Raw genomic sequence first — 23,872 nt, 5'->3', positions numbered from 1 at the left:
GGAGGGGGAGTCGTTCCTAGATTGAGTAGGCAGGAGAGACATACTATTTGGGAGTGATTTGGACTGGGGAGCTGCTGGTTTACATTCAAGCCTGGGAAGTGAGGTGGAAGAACTGACATTTATTGAGCACCTACTGTATACCAGTCCCCATGCTGGATGATTTCTGTCTCTCATCATGTAAACCAGTCCTCACAACAGACCTATGAGGAAGGAATTATTCTGCCCATTTTTCAGATGGTGAAACTGAGACCTAGCCCTGATCACATATATGGTGAGAGGCTGAACTGGATTAAGTGCTGACAGCAGTTCACTTTCACAAATGCTCCCTCGTGCATCTGGCATCCAAGACGTGTCCGCCAGATCACGTCATTTCCTCAGCTCCACTGACGAGGCACCCTGCCTCAGGGAGGTGAAGCAGACTGCTCAGAGTCACACAGTTGAGCACTGGCCAAGCTGGGCTGTGAACCCCACTGCCAGAAGGCTGCCCCATCGTGCTCCCCAAATTTGGATAAAACCCTACAGGCCTGTTCTGTGGCCTTTTTGGGACTGTTGGCTTTGTAGGCGGATAAGCTAGATAAATAAACAAGAGGTTCAGTCAACTCCTTTTGCCTCTTGATGTTCTGAATCCAGAGGACACATGAGGGTCATCCAGCTGCCTTGACAGCCAACATTAAACAGGCAAATAAATGAATCTTTAACATCATAGCAGGAATGTTAAGTACTGTCAAGAAAAAAACCGAAACAGGTTAAGGCAATAGAGAATGATGGCATGACCACTTTAGACCAGGTGGTCAGGGAAGGCCTCTTGGAGGAGGTGACAGTTGAATAGGGAGAGCGGGATGAAGGATGTGATGGAAAGAGCCAGCTATGCAAGTCTCTGAGAGATCGTTCGAGACAGAGGGAGTATTGCGTGCAAAGGTCCTCCTTGGGGAAGGACAAGAGATGAGTGTGGTTGGAGCAGAGTTGGGGAGGGAGAGAGTGGAGGGCATGAGGTTAGGGAGGGAAAAGTGGGAGGGGACAGGTCATGCTAGTCTTTGCAGGACCTCGTAAGGACTTGGAGCTGTGCTTTGAGTGAGATGGAGCCATGGGAAGTTCTGAGCAGGATTCAGTTACAGGATCTGACTTGGTTCTAACAGGATTCATCTTTGGAGCCAGGAGGCTGAAACCAGGAGACCAGGGAGGAGGAACAACTCCTCCAGGGGGCTACTGGAAAGACAGAAAGGAAACCTGCCTAAAGGCACCAGCAGGGGTGCCTGGGGGCTCAGTCTGATAAAGCTCTGTTAAACCTCTGGCTCTTGCTTTCATCTCAGGCCATGATCTCATGAGTCAGGACGTTATCCGTGGGGAGGTCAAACCCAGCATCAAGAGATCACTCACGATCATCACGGAGTCCGCTTGCGATTCTCTCTTTCTCTCTCTGTCCACCCCCCTCTCGAATAAATAAATAAATCTTAAAAAAAAAAAAAAAAAAGGCACCCAAGCAGTAAGAAACAGACATGGGATTAGAATCAGACCTCCACCCACTGACTCACAACAGTCAACTGTGCCAAGCACAGTTGTTTGCAACCTCTTTTCACTGACAAGTTCACATTAATTTCTCACAACTTCGACATGTCTGTTCCGACCAGGAGCTGGCCTCAGAGCGGGTGTAAATCATTTGAGGAGTCAGTGGTGAGCGTGGGGGCGGGGGATTTCCTCCTAGCACCCAGGGGTGGTCTCTTGCAGAGTTACAAGACCTGGAGACTGGCACCCTCCATCACTGAGCCCCTACTGTGCTCCAGTACGGGTCTGGGTGCCTTACCCGGTCTCCTGCAGCAGGGGAGGACTCGGTGACTCAGAGCTAATCCGGGGCAGCTGTTGTAGCTCCGTTCACTGTAGCTATTGAAGGTAACAGCGCCCTGTAATCCAGCCAACCCCACCTAGTCCAAACAGGCTAGAGAACTCCAGGTCCGGGGTGAGGATGGGATGAGACTGTAGGTAGAATGTGGGCCTCTCCCACGCCTCTCACTATATCTACCCGTGTCCCCACATCACCTCCCATCCTCGTACCCCCTTCCCTATCCCCATCACCCCTGGGTTTCCCCATAATCCATCTCCTCCTCCTCTTCTCCCACCCCTCCCTCCCAGGAACCCCTCCTCTTCCCTGCATCACCCCTCTCGTCCCACCTCGTCCATACCGCCCCCCCCCCCCGCCCCCCAGCTGCCATCCGCTCCATCTCACATTTTCCACCCCCCTTTCCGGGCCCTGGCAGGGGGCCGCGCCGCCAAGCTGGGGGAGGGGCTCCCTGAGGGCGCCCCGCCCCCCGGGACCCCGGCGCGGTCGGCTGGCCCGCCCCCTACCCAAAACAGCTGCAGGAGCGCGGGGAGCGAGGGCGGCTGGGCCGAGAGGCACCTGAGCGCCCCGGAGCCCGCGCGCCACCGCACCTCGCCCGCCCGCCCGCCCGCCGCCCCGCCATGTCCTGGGCCCTGCTCCTCGGGCTCCTGGCTGCGCTGCTGCTGCTGCTGCTGCTGAGCCGCCGGCGCACGCGGTGAGTGTCCCCGCCCGTCCCGCCGCCCGGACAAAGGGGCGCTTTCGTGGGGTCCCGAGCCGCGCCGGCCCGCCGACCCCGCTCCCCCGGCGGAGCCCCCCGCGAGTGGCGAAGGGGCTCGGGGCCGGTCCGCCGCCCCACCCCGGGGAGGGCGCCCGGCGGGGCCGCCGCCGCGAGAGGCTCCCCGCGGGGAGGAGGCGCGGGAAGTAGGGGACGGGGTGGGGGACCCGTCCGATGGCTCCCGGTGCACAGCGCTCGGCCGGCACCTGCGCCGGGCTTTCGGGGGAGAGAGCCGGGGGTCTCCCGGTGGGGAGTGGGTACGTGGACGGGCTCGAGCGGCTCCGGGTGCGAGAAGCCCCCTCCTGCTCCTCAGCCTCTGCCTGGGTCCCCCTATTCGAGCCAGTCCCCAGCCTCTGTCGGGTAGCCTTGCTCCTCGCCCCATTGCACAGATGCCAGTGTTGAGGCTGGGGAAGGCAGAGGCCCTGAAGGATGCCCTCTTACCGGCCCTGGAACCATTTTCCATGGGATACCCCCTCCTGGACGAGGGAGCTCGGTAGGCTCGGACCCAGAAAGGGGTCTCCCCTCCCCTGAGACCCCACAGCCTGACAGGGTAGACCAGGGACCAAACTTAACAGCTTTCTCATCCCAGAGGTTGTCCTGCTCTGCTATTTAGGATATGCAAATCTCATACATCTCAAATCAGGGACATGGCAGTAGGTCTTTCTTTTATAAAATATTTAAAAAATTGATTTGGATCGCCCATGGAATAGCTGAGTACATTTGACTTGAGTATTTGTGCTGTTATAGATAAGACTGAAGCCCTTCCCTTCCTTTCCGGCAATTCCAGACTTCTTTGTTGATCAGGGCTCCCTCATAGGGCTGCCTGAGAGCAGGGCTAGCGGGGAAACTTCCAGATTTTTTTTTTTTAAGTACGCTTTTTATTTTAGACTGCTTTTATATTTACAGAAAAGTTGCCAAGGTTGTACAAAGAGTGCCCAAATACCCCTCATCCAGTTTCCGCCATTGTTAACACTTTACACTATGGTGGTAAGTTCGTCAAAACTAAAAACCAAGACTGGTCCGTTAAGATCAAGCAAACTCCAGACTTAATTTGAATTTCGTCAGTTTTTCCATCATGTCCTCCTGTGCCAGGATCCAGTTCAGAGTACCACACTGCCTTAATTATACCTCTTCCACAGGGCTGTAGGTAATACAGGGCAGTGTGTGTGTGAGCATGAAGTGAGAGTGCCTGAAAATTCCAGAACATTTCTGGGAACTTTTAATTTTTAAACAATGTATGTTAATTTCCAAACAATAAACTCATGATATTTTTCTTTAACCTCTGGACACCTTTTCAGGTTAGATTTAAAACTATGTATTCATTCATTTGCCTGAAAAAATAAATGAGGAAAAAAGGAAAAAGGCAAAATGTAGTTTTTTTCTATGAAGAAATGAATTATTCTTCGGAAGTGGTCAGGCTTTTTGGAAACTCTGGAGGTGTTTTCAGTCTGTGCATTTGCTTTTTTTTTTTTTTTTCTCCAGATTTTAGTTTGATATCCGTCCATATTGCTACATGGAGATCTGATTCATTCTTTTGATTGCCTGTGTAGTATTCCATAGTAGGAATAAATGGAATGTTTCTTTTTTCCCTTTTTATTCCTGTCCCCATTGATGGACTCTTAGGTTGTCTCCAGCATTTTTGCTGTTTCGGACAAAGTGTTGTGGTCTTCCCGTGAGACCCACTCCTCTGTGCTCTACTCCGGGTATATGGGGCAGCCATAAACCACATGGATTCTGGGAGGCAGAGTCCCTGGGTGCTCAGCCTATGGAAATTCTCAGCCTCTAGGAATAAGAACAACCTGAGTGACTTCTCTCTGCCTTAGTTTCCCAATCTTTAAAATGGGGAGGATAATGGGAATAGGAGAGAGTGGAATTGCTGGGTTAGAAAAAATGCCAGTTAAATGTTGTTTGGGAAAATTCTTGCTCTAATTCAGAGAGCAAATTTATCTTTGAGGGTGTGTTGTTGATTTTTATACCTGGTGGCTTAGGAGGGCCAGCAAGTGGGTACTGGGGAGAAGTGTGGGTGTCGGGGTCACAGACAGCTCAGGGGCAGCTGGGAGGACCCTGGGGAGATTCCATGGGGTTCCACAATTCAGGTCTCAATCTCATTTTCTTCTCCCAGCTCAGTAGGGGGCACTCTTGTTCCTTCCATTTTACAGAGGAGGGAACTGGGCTCAGAGAGGCTAAGCTACTTGTCCAGGGCCTGCCTGGTTTCCAAATCTGGGCTGTAAGAATTAATTCCCCGGAAAAACGAATTTCCATGCTCCCCACACAGTTTATTTGTAATCTGAACACTCAAAAGTCTTAGAACCGTATGATGTTAAGATGGTAAGATGTGGCTGTAACCAGAAGGTTCTTAAGGAGGGACAAATAAGTGTTGCAAAAGAGGCGTCTGACCCTAATGCTGTGTAGAGGGTGAGCCAGTGTGAGTCAAACAAGGAAAGCCCAACACCTTCCCTCTGCTCGCTGACCCTCGAGGTACTGCTCACCACCCTGCGTTATGGCTGAGGCCTGCAAGGGCTCGGTGACCTCCTCAGTGCCACACAGGAATTATATCCCACATCTAGCTGGTTCCAAAAATTCATGCTTTTCTCAGTAAAAAGCAAAAAGGAAAAGAAGAACGACTTCAGTCGATTAGCAGCTATCTTTACCTCTCGTTTGCTTTTTAAGTTAAAATTTGTAATTATGAAAAATCTCAACTATCCAGAAAAATAATAGCGTAAGAACCCCCACGTATGGATCCCCTTTTGATCTGACAGTATTTTTACAAAAAAATTACAGATGGTATAGTATCTCTCCAGGGAATATTTCAGAATGCGCATCAAAAACAACTACGGTTTGGGACGCCTGGGTAGCTCAGTTGGTTAAGCAGCTGCCTTCGGCTCAGGTCATGATCCCAGCGTCCTGGGATCGAGTCCCACATCGGGCTCCTTGCTCGTCCGGGAACCTGCTTCTCCCTCTGCCTCTGCCTCTGCCTGCCATTCTGTCTGCCTGTGCTTGCTCTCTCTCCCTCTCTCTCTCTGACGAATAAATAAATAAAATCTTTAAAAAAAAAAAAAACTACGGTTCTATTATTCTGCCTGAGAATATAAAAATTCTTAATGTCCTCTAGTCTCCAGTCCAGACTTCTGCAGTTACGGCAAGGATATTAAAACCCAGCTCGGTAATTGTGACTGTCTTCTGCTGGGACAGGTTGTGAGCTGGAATTGGGAGGTCTTGGGTCGGTAATTAGGAGTCTGATTTCTGTGACCACTGGGGCTCATGATCTGCAGACAGGTGTCAGAAACCTTCTTCCTGCTTTCCTTTCGGGCCTTGGTTTCTCCATCTGTGAGGTGGCTCACAGAGCTGCCGCTCGTGCCTTAGCCACTCTGCAGACAGAGAACATTGCCCTCTCTTGCTCTCTGGGCGCATGTCTGCTGCTTGCTCTAGGAGTATTGGAAGAGGTCTCCGGGTGGGAGGCCCCTCTTCCAGGGCACCAGAGGGCACCCTAGCATCAGGTGAGGGTCCCCTGGTGGCCCAGGATCTAGGCCTTTGAAGGATACGAAATTTCTAGGCACAATTAGATCTATCTCATTCCAACATGCACTAACCAGAGTCCGCCAAACGGAGGTCCATGGCCAGATTCAGCACCAATGAGGGACTGCTATGTGCCACACAGAGAGCAAGAGGAGAAAATTGGGGGGTTTCCACACACAAAATGGGACAATGGAGCAGCACCTGAGGGGTCTCCAGAGAAGAGCCCTCTCCCAGCCTCGCCACAGTCCCCACCACTCCTTGTTGCCTCTCTTGCCCATCTGTTCTATCACTCTCCTTGCTCTGACTGTTCCTTACTTTGTTGAGAATTCTCTGAACCTTCTCTATCAGTTACAAAAACGGGAAGACAAAAACTAGAGCAAAATGGCCACATGCTTTTTCTACACAGTGGGAGGCAAGGGGCAGGAGGTGGGAAGCCGAAAGGTGTTAACGGCAGACAGCTTGTGCGTGAGTCCTGGGAAAGGATGGGTCCAGCACTTTAAGTGGAAGCTCAGGTGGCGGAAACCAGCCCCCCGCTGCCCCCCCCAGGAAATCGTCCCAGAGCCCAAGGCTCTGAATGGAGGCACACTACTGGATAGAGAGGAAGTCTACCCACACGGCACAGCTGAGTGACACAGCCTCTGCTCTGGGCAATCTGGAGTCCCTTGACTCCCTCAGCAACTCTAGGGGGCAGGTGCTGCTCTTTGAGCACCAACTGTATACATGAATCATGCATTTGACACATATGTAGTAGACGCCTGCTCTGTGCCAGGCACTGATGTAAGTGTTGGGGTCAACGACAGGTGTCTACTTTGGTGGAACTTCCGTCCCGTGTAGGTATAATACTTGAGGGCACAAAGCGGGGGTGATACGCATCCTTAACTCCCTCCCCTTATTTGCAGAGTGTTGAGTGGGAGAGAGATGGGACAGGTGGCGAGGCTGGCAATGGAGTCTGTGAGTGAGGAGTGGGCAGTCTGGGAGGAACCCATGTGATGGGAATTAAAGCTGGGGCGGGAGGGGGGGTGGTGGTCAGAAAAGGTGTCCCAGAATCTGAAACAGGAAGGGCAGGCTGTGTGGGCAGGAGCTGGGGATGAGAGGGTCCAGCACTCCCCAGGGCCTGGCAGTGCCTCAAAATAGTGAGAGTGTCAGTGGTTGAGGCTAGAGACCGCAGACCCCAAAATAGAGCCTCCTTCATCTCTGCTAGCTGACGGCTGAGTCACCCTGGAATGTGGCCTGGGCTGGAGCTGGACTCAGAGCCCAGCCTCTGAGAGCCAGTGACCACATCAGGAGTCAGACGCCTGGGCTCCCAGCTTCCTGCCTTTGTCTGAGCCTCCTTGGGACTTTTCTGGGGGGACAATGGAAGTTGCCAGAAATAACACCTGACTTGTGGGAGAGTTCTGGCAGCAGCCTGGACAAAGAGCAAGGAAAGGAAGCTCTAGCCCTGCCCCTACCCCCAAAGATGTCTTGGGGGAAGAAAAGCCCCCCGTCCTGGAAGTAGGGGAGCCGGATGCTAGCCTCACCTCCACTTCCATTGTTGCTCCCCTGGCTGATCACAGTAGTCTCTGTGTTGAGACTTTTTTTTTTTTTTAAGGTTTTATTTATTTGACAGAGAGATAGAGAGTAGGCAGAGCAGCAGGCAGAGGAATAGGGAGAAGCAGGCTCTCCACTGAGCAGGAACCCGATGTGGGGCTTGAACCCAGGACCCTAGGATCATGACCTGAGCTGAAGGCAGCCACTTTAACCAACTGAGCCACCCAGGCGCCCTTGTGTTGAGACTTTTTAAAGCATAACTTCATCACTTCCCAGCTCCCACTTCCAAACCTCTAGGGGCTCCCTATGGCACCCTGGTGGAAGCCTGACTCTGGCCATGGGTCATGTCCTGCCTCTCAACCCCCACACTCTCCATTACAGCTACACTGATTCCTGCTTCCTTGAAAGCCTCACAGGCATGCTCCCACCCCAGGGCCTTTGCACTTGCTGTTCCCACTGCCTGAAAGCCTCTTCTCCCCACTCTTCCACTGCACTCCCTTCTCATCCTGCTGGTCTTTGCTCACGTGGCACCTCCGTGGGGAGGCCTTCCCGGACTCCTTCTCTAAACCAGTCCCCCTCATTGTGTCCTATCACCCTTCTTTCTTAAGGACCTATAATTTGCATACTCTACCATTCAGCCTCTTAAAGTATACAGCTCAGTGGGTTTTAGAACAGCCACAAGGTTGTGCCATGATCACCACCGCCTAACTCCAGGATATTTTTTGTCATCCCTAAAAGAAATTCTATCCCCATTAGCACTCACTCTGCATTCTCCCCTCCCCTCCATCCCCGGCAACCACTAATCTCCTTCCCATCTCTATGGAGGTGACCTTTCTGGACATTCCATGGAAATAGATCATACGGTACGTGACCTTTGGTGTCTGGTTCCTTTCACTTAGCATGGTGGCTTAGAGGTTCTTGCAAACTGTGGCGTGAATCAGTACTTCGTTCCTCTTTGTGGCTAAGGACCCGTCCGTGGCACGGGCACCCGTATTTGGTCTCTCCGTTCATCAGCCGATGGGACTCCCGCGTTGGCTCCCTCTTTTGGCTGCTGTGCATGACGCGTCCATGAACACTAGCATCTGAGGTTGTTCCTGAGCTTCCGTTTTCAGCTCCTTGGGGTGCACTCGTACAGTAACTCTGTTTAACCTTTCGAGGACCTGCCAGGCGAGTTTCTGAAACAGCCACCCCATTTTACATCCCACCAGAAATAGGGGAGTGTCCCCATTTCTCCCTGTCCTCGCCCGTGGTTACTTTCCTCGTTTTTCCTTGGATTACAGCCACCTTGGCTTGAAGGGGACCCGCTCTGTGGTTTTGCATTTCCCCCGTTCCTCAGGACGTTGAGCATCTTTTCGTGTGCTGGCTGGCCGATCGTACCTCTTCTTTGGGGGACTGGACTGTCCATTTAGATCCTCTGTGCATTTTAAAATTGGGTTGTCCTTTTTTTTTTTTTTTTTTAAGAGAGCGTGAGAGTGAGCTGGGGGATTGGCAGAGGGAGAGGGAGAGAGAAAATCCCAAGCAGACTCCACGCCCAGTGTGGAGCCTGACACAGGGCTCGATCTCATGACCCTGAGATCACGACCTGAGCCTAAATCAAGAGTGGGGCGCCTTTCGGAGCTATGGTGGCTATTTGTCTTTTTACTGTTGAGTTATATGTCCTTTTTTTTTTTAAAGATTTTATTTATTTATTTGACAGACAGAGATCACAAGTAGGCAGAGAGGAAGGCAGAGAGAGAGGAGGAAGCAGGCTCCCCGCTGAGCAGAGAGCCCGATGTGGGACTCGATCCCAGGACCCTGGGATCATGACCTGAGCTGAAGGCAGAGGCTTTAACCCGCTGAGCCACCCAGGCGCCCCGAGTTATATGTCCTTTATCTTATCACACTTCCCACTCCCTGAAATGCTTTTGCTTTTTTTTTTTTCTTTCTGTCTGCCTCTCCTTATGAGTATGGAAGCTCCGTGAAGTCAGGCACCTTGCCTCTCCGCTCGCGGCTGTATCTCCAGCATGCAGAGCGGCGCCTGCTCCCTAGTTAGTATTTGCTGAGTGAGTAAATGACTCCACGGTGACCAGAGATGGGATGACTCAGTCATTCAGCAGACCAGGAGCTCTCTGCATCCCTGTGGTCCTGATAATTCTAAGATGAGAACACTCCTTCTAGTCTGGGTCAGTCATGGTGGTGACGTAGATCTCCCTAGCTAACAGCCCCTCCCCCAGAGGATGGTGGGCCAGGGGCGGCCGGGGGTCAGTGATCAGGCTAGTCCTTCCACTATCTTCTGCCACTCCCCAGTCTTGACATTTCCCTGTGGGCATGACAGGGAGTATGAGGTGACCAAAGCCCTGTCCAGGATGGTTCAGGCAGAGAGCTCTGGATCCTTGTACTACTGAGTTCTAGAAAGCTCTCGCACCCACAGGGAAGTGATTGGACTTCCTAACATGTACCAAGGTCTACTGGTCACCCAGCTTTTGCTCTTGGTCCCCTGTAATCCATCTTCTACTCGTAGCCAAAAGGATTCTGGAAAGAGAAAAAAAAAAAGCCTAAGTCAAATCATGTCCCTTTGCTACTCGAGACTCCCGGGGCTCCCACCTCACTCAAGAGGAGAGGCTAAAGTCCTCACAAGTGCATCCAGACCCCTGCATGGTCTGGCATCCATTACCAATCTGGCCTCAGCTTCTGCTGTTTACCCTTGCTCCCTCCAATCCAGCCACATTGGTCTACTTATTGTTCTAGGAACACACCAGGCATGATGGAGCCTCAGGGCCTTTGCACTTGCTCCTTCTGTCGGAAGGCTCTTCTTCCAGATATCTATGTGGCTCCTTCCCTCACCGCCTTCAGGTCTTTCTCAAATATTTCAGGGAACCCTGCTCTGCCCTCTCTACTTAAAAATCACACCCCATGCCCCACTCTCTTTGTCTTCTTCCCTGCTTAATCAAATGGTGATAAGTAATGTGGCTTCTGCAGGCGACCTGGCGAGCCTCCCCTGGACCTGGGCAGTATCCCTTGGTTGGGCCATGCGTTGGAGTTTGGAAAAGATGCTGCCAGCTTCCTCACTAGGATGAAGAAGAAGCATGGTGATATCTTTACTGTAAGTGCCTCCTGTGCCTCTAGGGGCAGGAAGGGAAGGAGATGAGCAGCTGGGCTGGCCATACCTGGTGTTCGCAGATTCCTTCTACATCCTTCCATACACTAAACACACCCATCCACTGGTCCTACCAACTTTCTATCCATTTTTCCATCCAACTGTACAGCTGGCACTTAACTAACATCCGTTCCTTCATTGTCCCTTTAGCATCTTCCCATCATTGAGTTATTCGATGTCCAGTTCTTGTATGTCCATCCAGCCAACCCCTATCCATCCACCCAGCTTCCATCTACCCAACAACCATCCATCCATCCAACATTTATCCATCTTCCTGTCTACTCAGTATATAAGCAGCATCCTTCCATCCTAATATCCACTAAACCCTCATTCATGTACTCCGTTTCCATCAAACCTCTATCCATTCACCCATCTTTCCATATATCTATCTAACATCTGTCTATCCATCCACTTATCCATCATCCAACCTTTAATCTGTCTACCCAAATGTATCTAGCATCCTTCCATTCATGTACCTAACATCTATCCAGTTTTTATCTAGACATTCAGTATCTTTTTTTGGGTGAGCCTAGTGCGGGGTTTGAACTTACAACTGTGAGATCAAGACCTGAGCTAAGATCAAGAGTCAGGCAGTTAATTGACTCAACCTCCATATGTTCAGTTTCTACCAACTTCCTTTTATCTACCCATCTTCCTGTCCATCTGCCACTATTAACCTAACATCTAGTTACCTATCCATCCAGTATCCAATGTCTGCACACTCTGTGTGCATCTATTTATATCTCCATCCATCCATCCATCCATCCATCCATCCATCCATCCCCTCAACATCCAAACAACCAACACATCCATCTACTTTCCATGTGTCCTTTCAAGTTCCCCCCATCCAGCATTCATCCTTCAATCCTTTTACCCAGTATCCACTGAGGACCCTGCCATTGTGTACCCAACATACATTCAGACTTTTAGTTTCCAGCTAACCTTTAGCTACTCCTGCATTCATCTTTCCATCCAACATACATTCACTGACGACATCCTTCTGTTTACCCACCCATCTAACAATCTGTTCAACAGCATATTTTCTTGGATATTGGCCTATATTTCAAAGATTTATTTACTTATTTTAGCGGGTGGGGGTGGGACAGAGAGAGAGGGAATCAGCACAAAGCCCAATGCGAGGCTTGATCTTATGACCCTGAGTTCATGACCCGATGGTCTGTATTTTATAAGAGTTTGATTAACGTGACTCCCAGATCACACTTTGGAAACAGGGGCCAAGGCAGTGGGTGGTTAGGATTGTGTGACCCCCCCGACTCCCCCCCACCCGCCCCAGCAGATGTTTGAGGGAAGAATGCCGTTTCCTTTGTTAATTACAGGCTTACAGCTCTCCATGGCTCCTTCCCTTCTTGGGCAGCATAGCCTCCCACAGAAGCAGGTACTGCTGGCACGTCCGCTAGCCTGAACCCAACAGCATCCCTTCATCCGTCCGTCCGTCTGCCTACCCAAGATGCACACAGCATCCATCTGCTGCCTTCTGGGGGGCACACTCTGCCCTGGGGGCTGGGGATCCGGCAGTAACCGAGATAATGATGAGAGGTGCTTAAGAGCGAGGTGGTTAAGAGCACAACCTGTGATGCAGAAAAGCCAGTGGCTGTCCTCACTCTACCACGTCTCAGGCACATCCCGTGCCTTCTCTAAGCCTCAGTTTCCAGCCATCAGTGGTCCCAACCTCATAGGGTCATCATGAAGGGTGGCTGTGTGTTAAGTGTCTAGCACAAGGTGGGCCCCAGGCCCTGAGAGCTGCTGTCCTTCATAGCGGCTCTCCTCACTCTGTCCCTGCTGACCTCCCACAGGTGCTGGTCGGGGGCAGGTATGTCACCGTCCTCCTGGACCCCCACTCCTATGACGCGGTGGTGTGGGAGCCTCGTAGCAAGCTGGACTTCCACACCTATGCTGTCTTCCTCATGGAGAGGATTTTCGATGTGCAACTCCCACATTACAGCCCCAGTGATGAAAAGGCCAAGATGAAACCGTGAGTGGCTGGAGATGGGGCCTATGGGGGGCCGTGGAGGGGCTGATGGGCTTCTGCCTGGGTAGCCCAGGTGCCGTGTGGCCCGAGTTCATCTCTGCAACAGGCATCCAGTAATGGCATTTTGTTCGGAGAAGACAAACAAACAAAACAAATAATAGCCCAAGAGAATTAGGCAGAAGAAAGGCTGCTTTCATCTTTATTCCTTTTCGGAGGCGGGACTGATTTCAGTAGGAGGAGACCGGGGTTTGGGTCAGCCAGACCTGGATTCAGATCCCAGCTTGATCACTTCCTAACTGTGTGACTTTGAGCAAGTCCCTTGCCCTCTCTGAGCCTCTGTTTCCTCATTGTAAAAGGAAGGGAAGTGGGTGAGGTGATTATTATTTTTGAGTCCATATTCTGTGATCTCATTAGCTTTCCCAGCGATGCTGGAGGGTAGGTCACTCACAGCCCCCACTTTTTGGACGAGGACACTGAGACCCAGAGAGGAGCAGTGACTTGCCCTAGGTCACACAGCAAGAAAGTGGTGCCAGTCCTAAAACACAGGAATCATTCTGTCAACAAGAGGATATGTGAGCACATTTATTCTGCATTCATTATGTCTGCAAATATCTGAGGACCTACTGTACGCCAGTCACCGTCTAGATGCGGGGCAGGGCTGCACCACGATGTCGACCTGCCTACCATATGCTGGTATTCGCTAGGAACGCTTTACTCTCTGTGCCGTTGCCTCAAGAGATAGGTACTTTCATCCCTATCTTACAGTTGAGGAAACAGACTCAGGGAAGTAAAGTGACTTACCCACAGTCCACCATTAGCAGATGGCACCCCCGAGATTTGAACTCAGGTTTGCAGACTCCATAGCCTAGTCCCCTCCAGCTGACATACTGAGGAAAGAAGTCTCTGGGTCTGCTAGAGTTCACGCAGTCTGATGGTGATTCGTAGTGGTCTGTCTCCAGGAAGGATAGCCTCCTGGGGTTAGGAAAAGCATCTAGAATGGGTTTTGCAGGACTGCTAAAGCTGAGGAAAGCCAGAGTGTGACGTGAACCTCAGTGAGAGGCGATTCCCAGTCTGACCTTGGCTTTGTGGGGTGGCTGCTAAGAATATTTTTGAGCCCAAGTGTCCTCAGTCCTGACATTCTAGGGGGACCATCAGGTCCCATTGGCAGTAAGAATCCCCAGTTCTCTGCATTCTGCCCCCCTACCCAGGGAGGCCTCCACTTTCCTCCAGTGTCTGTGCTAAGAGATCCTGGGAATTTCCTCCACTGTCTGCCCTGAGTGTTCCTGGGAATTCCCCATCAGCCAGCATGTGGTCTTCTGGGCATAGTTCCCACGTCTGTTAAGGGCTACTGTCTCCATTAGTGTGGGGTCTGGGTCACCGGTGGGTCAAGGTCAATCACTAGGTCAGCTCCCATTTATCCAGCACTTACCATGTGCAAGGCACGGCAGTAAGCCCTTTCACACGTTATCTCACCTGTGTCATGTCTCTCGTGTCTCCAACAACGTTTCAACTTGAACATCCAAAAGCTTATATTTCCTGGGAGTTTGTGGAACCCTTTGGGAGGCTTTCCCCTCTTGAGTTAATCTAGAATCCAGTGGCTTTCTCCATCTATAGGGGTCCACCCTGATTCCGAACAGCAGGTGGGGACAGAGGGCAGGTGGGGTCAGCACACTGGGCCTATTTCGGTGCTGCCTCGAGGTGTCTCTGTGAAATGTTCTTTCTGCCATGTTAAGTGGACACTGTGGGCTTGGCGGGGGGGTGTGGAGGATGCGGGGTGGGGGGTGACCTTTTCTGGTCTAGATGCCTGCGCATGCTCCAAAGCGGCCTTCACCTCAGACACAAGATCCTACCTTCGGTTGGCTTCTAATCACAGGCTCAGCCTTGGCTGTGGAGGCTCAGTACAGAGGGGCTTCTGCTTTAGCCGCACACCCTGCAAGGCTCCTAGGCACACGTGGTGAGACCAGGTCACCAGCTCAGGCGACCTGATTCCTCGTGTCGCCTTCATTCAGGGTCATGTCTTAGCAGTCCTTGGCCAGGGGGATGCTTTACTCAAACAGGTGTCACTAACTTCACATCTCAAGGAGAAAAGAGTTCCCTGGCTAGTTCTCTCTCCTCCAGAAGTGTGCGGGTTCCTTATCTGAGCTTGTGTGTCCTAAGGAGGGACAGACTGTCATGGTCAGGAGTTCAGACTCTGGGGTCGGGTAAACCAGGGTTTCAATCCCAGCTTCATCGCTTACTGGCTGTGTGACCTCAGGAAAGTTGCATTCTTCTCTGTCCCTGAGTTTCTCTGTCTGTAAAATGGGTGGCATGGTAGTACCTGGGATCCCTAGAGTTGTCAAAAGATGAAATGAGATCATGACACTTGGCACAATAAAAAGCAACTGCCACTGTCATTGTTATTGACAATGATCGTAGTAATAATAATAATAATAATAATAATAATATATTTATGCCAATTGTCCATAGGCCCCCATTGCCAATGAGGAACCAGAGCCCTGGGACCCTAAGGTTTGAGGATGGGGGGCACCTGTGTGCACGTTCCCCTTCAGAGGCTGTACCTTTACTCTGTTCCCTGCCTTAGGACCCTCCTTCACAGAGACCTCCAGGCACTCACGGACGCCATGTATAGCAACCTCCGCACCATCCTGCTGGGTGACACCTCAGAAGCGGCCAGTGGCTGGCACGAGATGGGTCTCCTCGATTTCTCCTACAGCTGCCTGCTCAGGTGAGCCAGGGTGGCTCCCCATCTCGGGAATGGAGCCCAGCTGCCCGGACCTGGGTCAGCCACTGATAGTGGCCACAGGAGCCATGAAGACTTTATGGGTAAGGAAGCAGTTTGGGACACGCAAAGCAAAGACTGTAAGATGACCTGTTGTATCTGGGATCCCAGGAGTTTACCTGGCTCAGGCTATGAGTTGAAAAGGAGGCTCACCCGGGTCAGGGAGAGGGACCTTGCCAACGGTCCGGAGCGGGAATAGCAGATCAAGGTTTTAGAGACCGTCTTGTCCCGTGGCTTCCAAACCTTGGACTTCACAGACCAGGAAAACAGTATTTTGGAGACCAACCCAGGACTTGAATTTTTTTTACCAGATCTTGTAAACTCAGATCACACACCACACTATCCAACGTCCCTTCCTTCGGCAGTGGCAGACACGATTCCAAGCTCCAGGCATACAGCAGGGGGGAAACAACACCTGAAACTCATACAGCTGACAGGAGCTGGAGAGACAGATCACAAACCAGTAAATAAAGACGGATGCGTCCAAGAGGGGAAACATGGCAGCAGAGAGCAGCAGATGGGGCGAGAGTGCCTAGGGGGCTCTTTCGACCAGACTGGAAAGGAGGCCTTTTCCGAGCGTCTGGCCTCAGAGTTGGGGGCTTGCTACAAGTGCTACCCCCCACCCCCCACCCACCTCTGCTGAGATTGTAGGCAAAGGAGTCAGCAGGTGCAGAGTGGTGGAGGTAGGAGGATGCTTGGCCAGAGGGCCAGTGCAGCTGAGCCCAGCGACCGAGGCAATGCGGTTAAGAAGAGGTCAGGGCACTTGGCTTTGGGAAACCGGGTCTCACTGAGCTTCAAGGCGGGGAAGGGCTTGGGAATTTATTCTAAGTAAGATGAGTGACACTGGGGGTTTGGGCAGGGGCGTGACATGATTGGGCTTGGGTTTTAAAGCTCTCTTTGGCTGCGGACGGAGACCAAGCTTGGTTGGGCGGGGTGGGGGTGGTGGTTGTGGCTGTAGAGGCAGAAGGTTCATGTTAGGAGGCTGTTGATGTTGGCTAGGTGAGAGAACAGGAGTCTGGACCTGGAGGTGACCAGGAAATGGCGACAAGTGGTAGTTCTGGGGGACAGATGGACTTGGTAGGACCTGCTGAGGATTTGATGGGAGGGGGGTCGGGGAGCATGGGCACAGGCAACAGGAAAGAGCTGGAAGGATAGTCCATGGATTTCTGGTAGTACCAGTAACTGACCAGCATTTCAGAAACCAAAGACCATTTCAACTACTGCAAAAAAATTAGAGACACGATTTCAGAATAAGGGACAGGCCTTCGCTGACACATCTGAGCACACAGGTACATTTATGACACCTATGTATGTGTTCACATGTAGGCTCAATGTGTGTTAGCACTTTTCACCCTCACAACAGCTCCATGAGGCTGGAACTTTACAAACCCCATTCGACAGATGAAGAAACTAAGGCCGGGAGAGCCTAAGACATTTGCCCAGAGTCCCATCATTTGGGGTCCTGGTGGGGCTGGCTATAGAGCCTGCACTTTTTTAAATAAAGATTTTATTTATTGATTGATTTAAGAAAGAGAGCAAGTGGGGGGAAGGTTGAAGGGAGAGAGAGAATCTCCAGCAGACTCCACACTCTGCACGGAGCCTGATGCGGGGCTCGGTCCCACGACCCTGAGATCATCATGAGCTGAAATCAAGAGCCAGTCGCCCAGGCGACAGAGCCACCCAGGCAGCCCGGCAGGGTCCCCACTCTCACGCACACCCTTGCTGTATAAGTGGTCCGTGTCTTTCTCCTGTCACCCTGGAGTGGTGCGAGCACCGTCAAGGGCTTTAATTTGTCTGGGTGATGCTGGTGCAGTCCACCTTGTCATTGTGGGATTGCGGGGAATGGGGCTGAGGCCCAGAGAGGAGCAGCTAAAACCACACAGCAGGTTCACAGCAGGGCATCTCCCACAGCTCCTGGCTCCTGTCACCCTATGTCCTTGGTTGAGAAAAGGCAGGGAGGCTGTGCCCTTGGGGGACGTGGGTGCAGTGTGGGGGCAGCCGAGTCTGTTTACACCCATGGTAACACCCTGTGCATGTGGAGGTGGGGAGTAGAGGGAATCACATGTAGACAGATCCCTGTCTTCAGGATCTGAGGCCTGGCCTGGAGCTTCTGTTTCTTGGCCTGGTGGACTTGGCCTTCTGGGTGCCATCTGCAGCCCCTGAGATAGGAAGGGAACGACTGAGTTGGATGACAGGAGGTGCAGGCTCGTGTGGCCCCAAACCATGAGCTGCCACCACTTAGGCCTTCCAACCCGTCCTATGGCTCTCCTGTCTCTGTCAGTCCTGTCCAAAGTTCTCACCGTGGCTCCATCTTCCTGTGTGATCAGCCGCAGCCCAGCACACGTCCTGCCACAAGGGCTTTGCACTTTCTGTGCAAAGAATGCTGTTCCCTACACGTCCGCATGGCTCTCACCTCACTTCATTCATGTGCCAAGTGATATCTCCTCGCAGAGGCCACTCCCTGACACCCAATTCATAGGATGGCCCCCACTCCTCACCTAGCTCCCTGCCGGTTTTTTCTTCCTGACTTCTAGCACCACCTACAGGTCGTGTGTGTTTACGCACCACGATTTATTCTGTCGGCCGCCTTGTCCTGGTCCCTTTGATGTGCAGGTGCCACAGGAGGGACCCTCCCTTCCACAGTGGGAAACCTCATGGCCTTCTTAGGTTTTACTGGGGTTATTTTTGATAGAAATATGTATATATACACACACAGGAAAATGGTTCTCTGTTTTAAGGAAAACACTGGTGCAAACGGAACCAGAGACCACAGGGCTGGCTGACCCAGCTCCAGGATAAGGGCAGCAGCCATGACTCCATGGCTGCCCAGGGTTACCAGGCAGGACTGCAGGTTTTGGAGGGGGTCCTCTTCCGACATGAGATAAGAGAGGGCATCCAGATTTTGTGAGGTTTTCCCAGTCGTTCAGTTTGTTTGTAGGAAAACTCTATTCACCAAACCAAACATGTCAGTGGGCTGAATCCAGTTTGCGAGTTGCACCGTTACAACTCTGCTGGAAGGAAACTGGGGGCACTGGTCTGGAGAACAGGGTCCCGGGGCCTCATGTGACTGGAGGGGCCCTGGGACGAGTAGGATGCAGAGGTGCGAGCCTGGGAGGATCCGCTCTTCCAAAGGAAGCGTTGCTGTCTTAGAACAGTGGGATGGGTCGGTTGTGAGCTTTCCATCTCTGTGGGGCATGGAAGCCAGGCCGGATGAGGGAGACGGATGCAGAGGAAAGGTGGTACAGGAGTAGCCTGGGTGACTGAGCTCAGAATCAGGATGACCCTACAGTTTCTCCCTAGATCATGTTCTTAGGATCAAATTCTAACCCATCCAACCACCCACCCTCCCTGTCTCCCAACCATCCAGCCAGCCAGCCACCCACCCGTCTATTCACACAGCCTCCGACCCATCCGTCTATCCCTCCTTTGAATATTGATAGAAGATCTGCTCGGAGCCCTCACTGCACAGATGAGGGACAGCGGAGTTCTAGACCGGCCTCCCTGGCACCCCCCCATTCCTGCTTCCACCCTCGGGAAGTCCCTCTCCTAGGAGATCAGGGATGAGCAGCAGCTAATGGGGGGACAGGTCAGGGCATCTCTGCAGAAGGCCAGTCTCTCCTACCGCATGGAAAAAGTGAAAACCTGTGGCTTTTCTCCCAGGACGGAAGCCAGCGGGGCTGGGCTTTTGGAACATTTACAAGTGGCTGGTGGAGAAAACATTTTCTTTAAGAGCATTCCTGTGGTCAGCGTGTGTGCTCATACTCTCTCCTGGGTCTCATCCTTTGTCCACACCCCTCCAGGCCCTGTCCTTCCTGTTCAGACCCCCAGCACCCTTCAGGTCCAGCCCAGACTTCTCCCCGTGGCCACCCAGCCCCCTGCCCTGCCCTGCATCACCAGCCCCGCCACCCCCCTGGTGCTCCCGTGCTGTCCCCCACATCCCAGCTCCAGTGCCTGGGCCAGTGACACCTAGCAGCTCTCTGACCAGACCATGCTTGCCCCCTCAGTTCTGAACCTTGGCCCAGGTTGTGCTTTTGGCCCGCACCCCTTCGTCTACCCTTCTCCCTACTCAGCTCAGACTTTGCCTCCTCCAGGAAGCCTGCCCTGACTTCATCTGTAGGGTCAATAGCCTCTTTTCCTGATCGGTGCCTCCATCTTGTCCTGCTGCCCCCTCAGTCCCTCCGTTCCAGCCTCACCAGCCTCCTCGCTGCTCTTCTACCCTGCATCTGCTTCCTGGCTCGGGGTGTTGCCCTGAACCCCCCTCTCTGCTCTTCATACTCTGAGCCGCCCCCGCTTCACTCTTCACTGCCCCCCCCACCCCGCATTCCAGCCAGTTTCGTTTGTCCTCATCTCTGAGCACCAGCAGGTAGGACTTGTTCACGTACTCTATTGCCAGCTGTCTGTGTTCCGCATGGGGGGTCACCCCCTGAGGGCTGGAGTGCTCTGTCTGTTTTCTCCATTGCTAACTTCCTGGTATAGAAGAGTCCGGCGTAAAGCAGGAAAAGCAGGTGCTCGTTAGCTACATGCATGAAAAAACGCAAGCCGCTGCGGGAAGGTTTCGCCAGTGTGCCCAAGGAGGACCCCCTCACCCACTGTTTGCTGCCCACAGAGCCGGCTACCTGACTCTGTACGGAGTCGAAGCTCTGCCGCGTACCCATGAGAGCCAGGCCCAGGACCGCGCCCACTCAGCTGATGTCTTCCACACCTTCCGCCAGCTCGATCTCCTGCTCCCCAAACTGGCACGTGGCTCCCTTTCAGTGGGTAAGCACCGCGGGAGCCGTGGTGGGTGGTGGGGCAGACTGAGGGACTCAGGGAGCCCACGCTCCAGGTGAAGCATCACAGACAACCTAAGAGGAAGGACATTCTCTCACCCAGGGAAGCAGTGAGATCCCTGTCACTGGGCATATGCAAGGGCATATGGTGGGGGGCAGGGTGCAGGCCAGAGCTGGGGTTCCTGGCAGATACAGCACGCCTGCGGTAGGGCCTGAACACCTATTTGTGTGTTATTTTTATTCTATTTGTAAAGGTTTCTGTTACTTTTTTTTTTTACTGAGATACAATTTTCTTTTTCTTTTTTTTTTTTCTTAAAGATTTTATTTATTTATTTGACAGAGAGATCACAAGTAGGCAGAGAGGCAGGCAGAGAGAGGGAGAAGCAGGCTTCCCGCTGAGCAGAGAGGCCGACTCGGGGCTTGATCCCAGGACCCTGAGACCATGACCTGAGCCGAAAGCAGAGGCTTAACCCACTGAGCCACCCAGGCGCCCCTGAGATACAATTTTCATAGACGAGAGCACACAGGTCCTAAATGCACAGCTGAGAGGTAAATCTAAATGCTTCATGGCCTTTCCCAGTCAATATCCACCCCACAGAGGAAGCCACTGGACGGGTTCCTTTCACCTCGGATTAGTTTTACCTTTCTTGAGCTTCCCATAAATAGAATCAGGCCATGTGTGCCCCTCTGTGTCTGGCTTCTGTCACTCAACTTCTTGTCTGTCAACTTCGGCCAGATTGCCTTGTGGGTCAGTAGTCCGTTTTCATGGCAGCGTAGCGTTTTGTTAGGGTGATGTACCATGATTTGTCCATTCCCTGGTTGATGGATGTGGGGTCGTTCCCAGTTTGGGGCTGTTGTGACTTAGGCTGTTCTTGTCTGTGTCTCTCGTGGCCTTCATATCTCTTAGTTATCAACCCTCTGCCCTTAACAACGTTGATCTTGCACACCGAAGGGATTGTTCAACCATTTAGCATGTTCATGAAATGCTACATCTCAAATATTTCCACTTGGGTTTGTGAAAACCCACCCCATTTATTTTTGTGGCTCCCAAGGGGACTCAATGTTGGTAAAGAGGTTCCGGCAGGATTCAGTACCTGGGGCCATGGGAATCACTGGACTGCATTGTCTTCTGGCCACTGGGTCTCCAACTACCTAGTGAGAAGAATCCCCTGGCGCCCTTGTTAATGGTATAAGTCCCCAAGCCCCATCCCGCTCTCCAGGGAGGCTAGGAAACTGCATGTATGACAAGTGGCACAGGAGGTTAGAGAAATAATTTGTGTCCTGGACTCAGATACTTGCAGCAAAACCTGGATTCAGATCCCTGCTGTTGGGTTTCTGCACTGATGACTTTGGGCAAGTTGCTTCTTTTTGCCCCAGGTCCTTTCTCCGGAGGGGCCGTTGAAGGGAGTGACTGAGACAGGCTCTCAGCTCAGGTGGCTTGAGATGATTTACTGGATCCTATATATAGCCCCTGTTCCTCAGCGATCTCATCTGTAAAATGGGAAAAACAACAGGATCTTCCGATAGGCTGACTGTTAGGAATAGCTGAGGTAATAAGAAAAAAGCACTTTTCTGTTGAGGACTTTCTATAAGCCAGATACTAGGTTAAATGTGGTGTCATTCAGTGCTCTCAACAGCTTGTGACCCCATTTCCTTTATGTATTTTTTAAAAATAAAAATTAATATTAGATTGTTTAAATTAAGAAAGAAACATTCTTGGGGCACCTGGGTGGCTCGGTCAGTTCAGAATCTGATTGCAGCTCAGGTCCTGGGATAGAGCCCTATGTCAGGCTCCTTACTCGGTGGGGAGTCTGCTTCTCCCTCCCTGCCCACCCCGCTCATGCTCTTTTTCAAATAAATAAATAAAATCTTTTTAAAAAGAAAGAAAGAAATATTATTGGGGTTAACAATTCAAAGATGTCGACAGTAAGAGTAACAATACTCTTCCAAGCCTAGCTTCTTGTGGAAACCAGTGTTAACGTGCTGGTATATACCCCTTCACACTGTTTTATAGGAATACTGCATTTTACGATGAGACAAATATACATATCTAGAGTTTCACCGTGTATTTTAGAAAAGGATTATATCTATGGTTTGCAATTTAATTTTTTTAACCTAATACTGTAGCTGTGAATTCTTCCCTGTCAACACAAACATCTTCTAGTGGTGTTAGCCAATGCAATTAGATTAGAGAAATCAATTACTGGTATAAGAATGGGTAGAGAAGAGGTCAACTGTCCCTGTTTGCAGAAGATGTCACGTTATGCTGGGAAAACCCCAGGAAATCCATGATAAAAATAAATCAAAAAAGACTCTAACAAAGTAGAAGGATATAAAATCACATGCGGAAGAATTGAGACATCTTTGCATTCTTGCATGCCAGCATTTAGACAGCCATCCCCCTCCAGTGGATATTTATAATTGTTTCCTTGTATGTGTGTGTGTGGCTATTACAGTATTTCATTGTACTTGTATCTTCTCTACCATCTGGTGAGTTTATTCCTCTCTGACAGTTTCCCGGAAGTGGGTTTGCCACGTCAAAGGGCAGACACATTAAAATTCTTCTTAGCTGCTGCCACATCATGTCCAAAACCATGGAGCAATTCATACTCCTGCCTGAAGGGAGGGAGTCTGGTCATTCCCCACCAGATGTTATCAGTCTTTCTATTTGCTTGCCAATCTGATGGGCAGAGACGGGTAACTTGTTTTAATTTGCATTTCCCCACAACCTTGTCAACAAGCAGTTATCAGCCTTTAAAACCTTGGCAATCTGTTGGGCGAAAAAAAGGGCATCTGGCTCTATGGACATTTCCCCAACCACGGTGATGAAACAGCCGTTTGCTTCTCCGCTCTGAGTTACCTCTTCGCATCCTTTTAGAGACAGCTCCTTGTGTCATTGAATCCTGCCATCAAGGCTAGAAGGTTGGCATTATTATACTCATTTTGCAAGTAGGGAAACCGAGGCTCAGAGAGGTAAAGTCATTTGTCAGGGACACACAGCTGGGAGATGGCAGAACCAGCAAAATGAAAAGTTGGTCTGATTGCAAAATCCTGTGTGTAAAGCACCTGACAAGGCACCCGAAACATCCCAGCCCCCATTGCTTCTCCAGGAAGGAATGGTTTCTCTCCATTGCCCATTCCTCCATACAAAGGATCCCAGGGACCCTGGGTGGTTCAGGGAGCAGCCCTGCTCTCAGTATAGGAATGCTGCATTTCCCAATATGGGCAGCAGGTGGCAGTGTTGGGGAAGGTTTCTCATCTTGGGGTTGGAGGCTGGAGAACGCTGCCCCCAGACCTTGTTGGGCTTGCGAAGAGTGCGGCCTCTTTGGAACAGTGATTTGGCAGAATCTATCAAAACAGAAAGGCCCATTCCTTTGATCCTGAACTTCCACTACTACACTACTTCCACTACACATGGAAGTCTTGCACATGCCTAGAAACATACAAAGATATTCCTTGCCCCGTTGCTCATAATAGCAAATGTTGCAAACAGCCTAAAGGTTCCCCAGTAGGAACTGATGAAATAAATTATGCATTCACATGAAGGAGAACTGCACCTGGAAAGCA

At 51.4% G+C, this 23,872-nt stretch overlaps 1 protein-coding gene across 3 annotated transcripts in view; it reads left to right on the top strand.

The window, feature by feature from the left end:
- Window positions 1-1,595: 1,595 nt before the first annotated feature.
- Window positions 1,596-23,872, top strand: part of PTGIS (prostaglandin I2 synthase) — a 42,127-nt gene continuing 19,850 nt past the window's right edge. The window contains exons 1-5 of one of the 3 annotated variants that reach the window (XM_047745755.1): window positions 1,596-1,671; window positions 10,590-10,713; window positions 12,582-12,760; window positions 15,339-15,482; window positions 20,143-20,294. In XM_047745755.1, coding sequence (XP_047601711.1) covers window positions 10,684-10,713; window positions 12,582-12,760; window positions 15,339-15,482; window positions 20,143-20,294 — 505 coding nt within the window. In that variant the 5' untranslated portion in view covers window positions 1,596-1,671; window positions 10,590-10,683. Of the gene's footprint in view, window positions 1,672-1,789; window positions 1,888-2,203; window positions 2,529-10,589; window positions 10,714-12,581; window positions 12,761-15,338; window positions 15,483-20,142; window positions 20,295-23,872 lie in introns of those variants that run through there. The other 2 variants (XM_047745756.1, XM_047745754.1) reach the window with 2 other exon arrangements.

The sequence above is a fragment of the Lutra lutra genome, chromosome 9 (genome assembly GCF_902655055.1).
Source record: "Lutra lutra chromosome 9, mLutLut1.2, whole genome shotgun sequence".
Lineage (NCBI taxonomy): Eukaryota > Metazoa > Chordata > Mammalia > Carnivora > Mustelidae > Lutra > Lutra lutra.
Note: the sequence above shows the minus strand (reverse complement) of the source record. Positions and strands in the feature narration are given on the sequence as shown.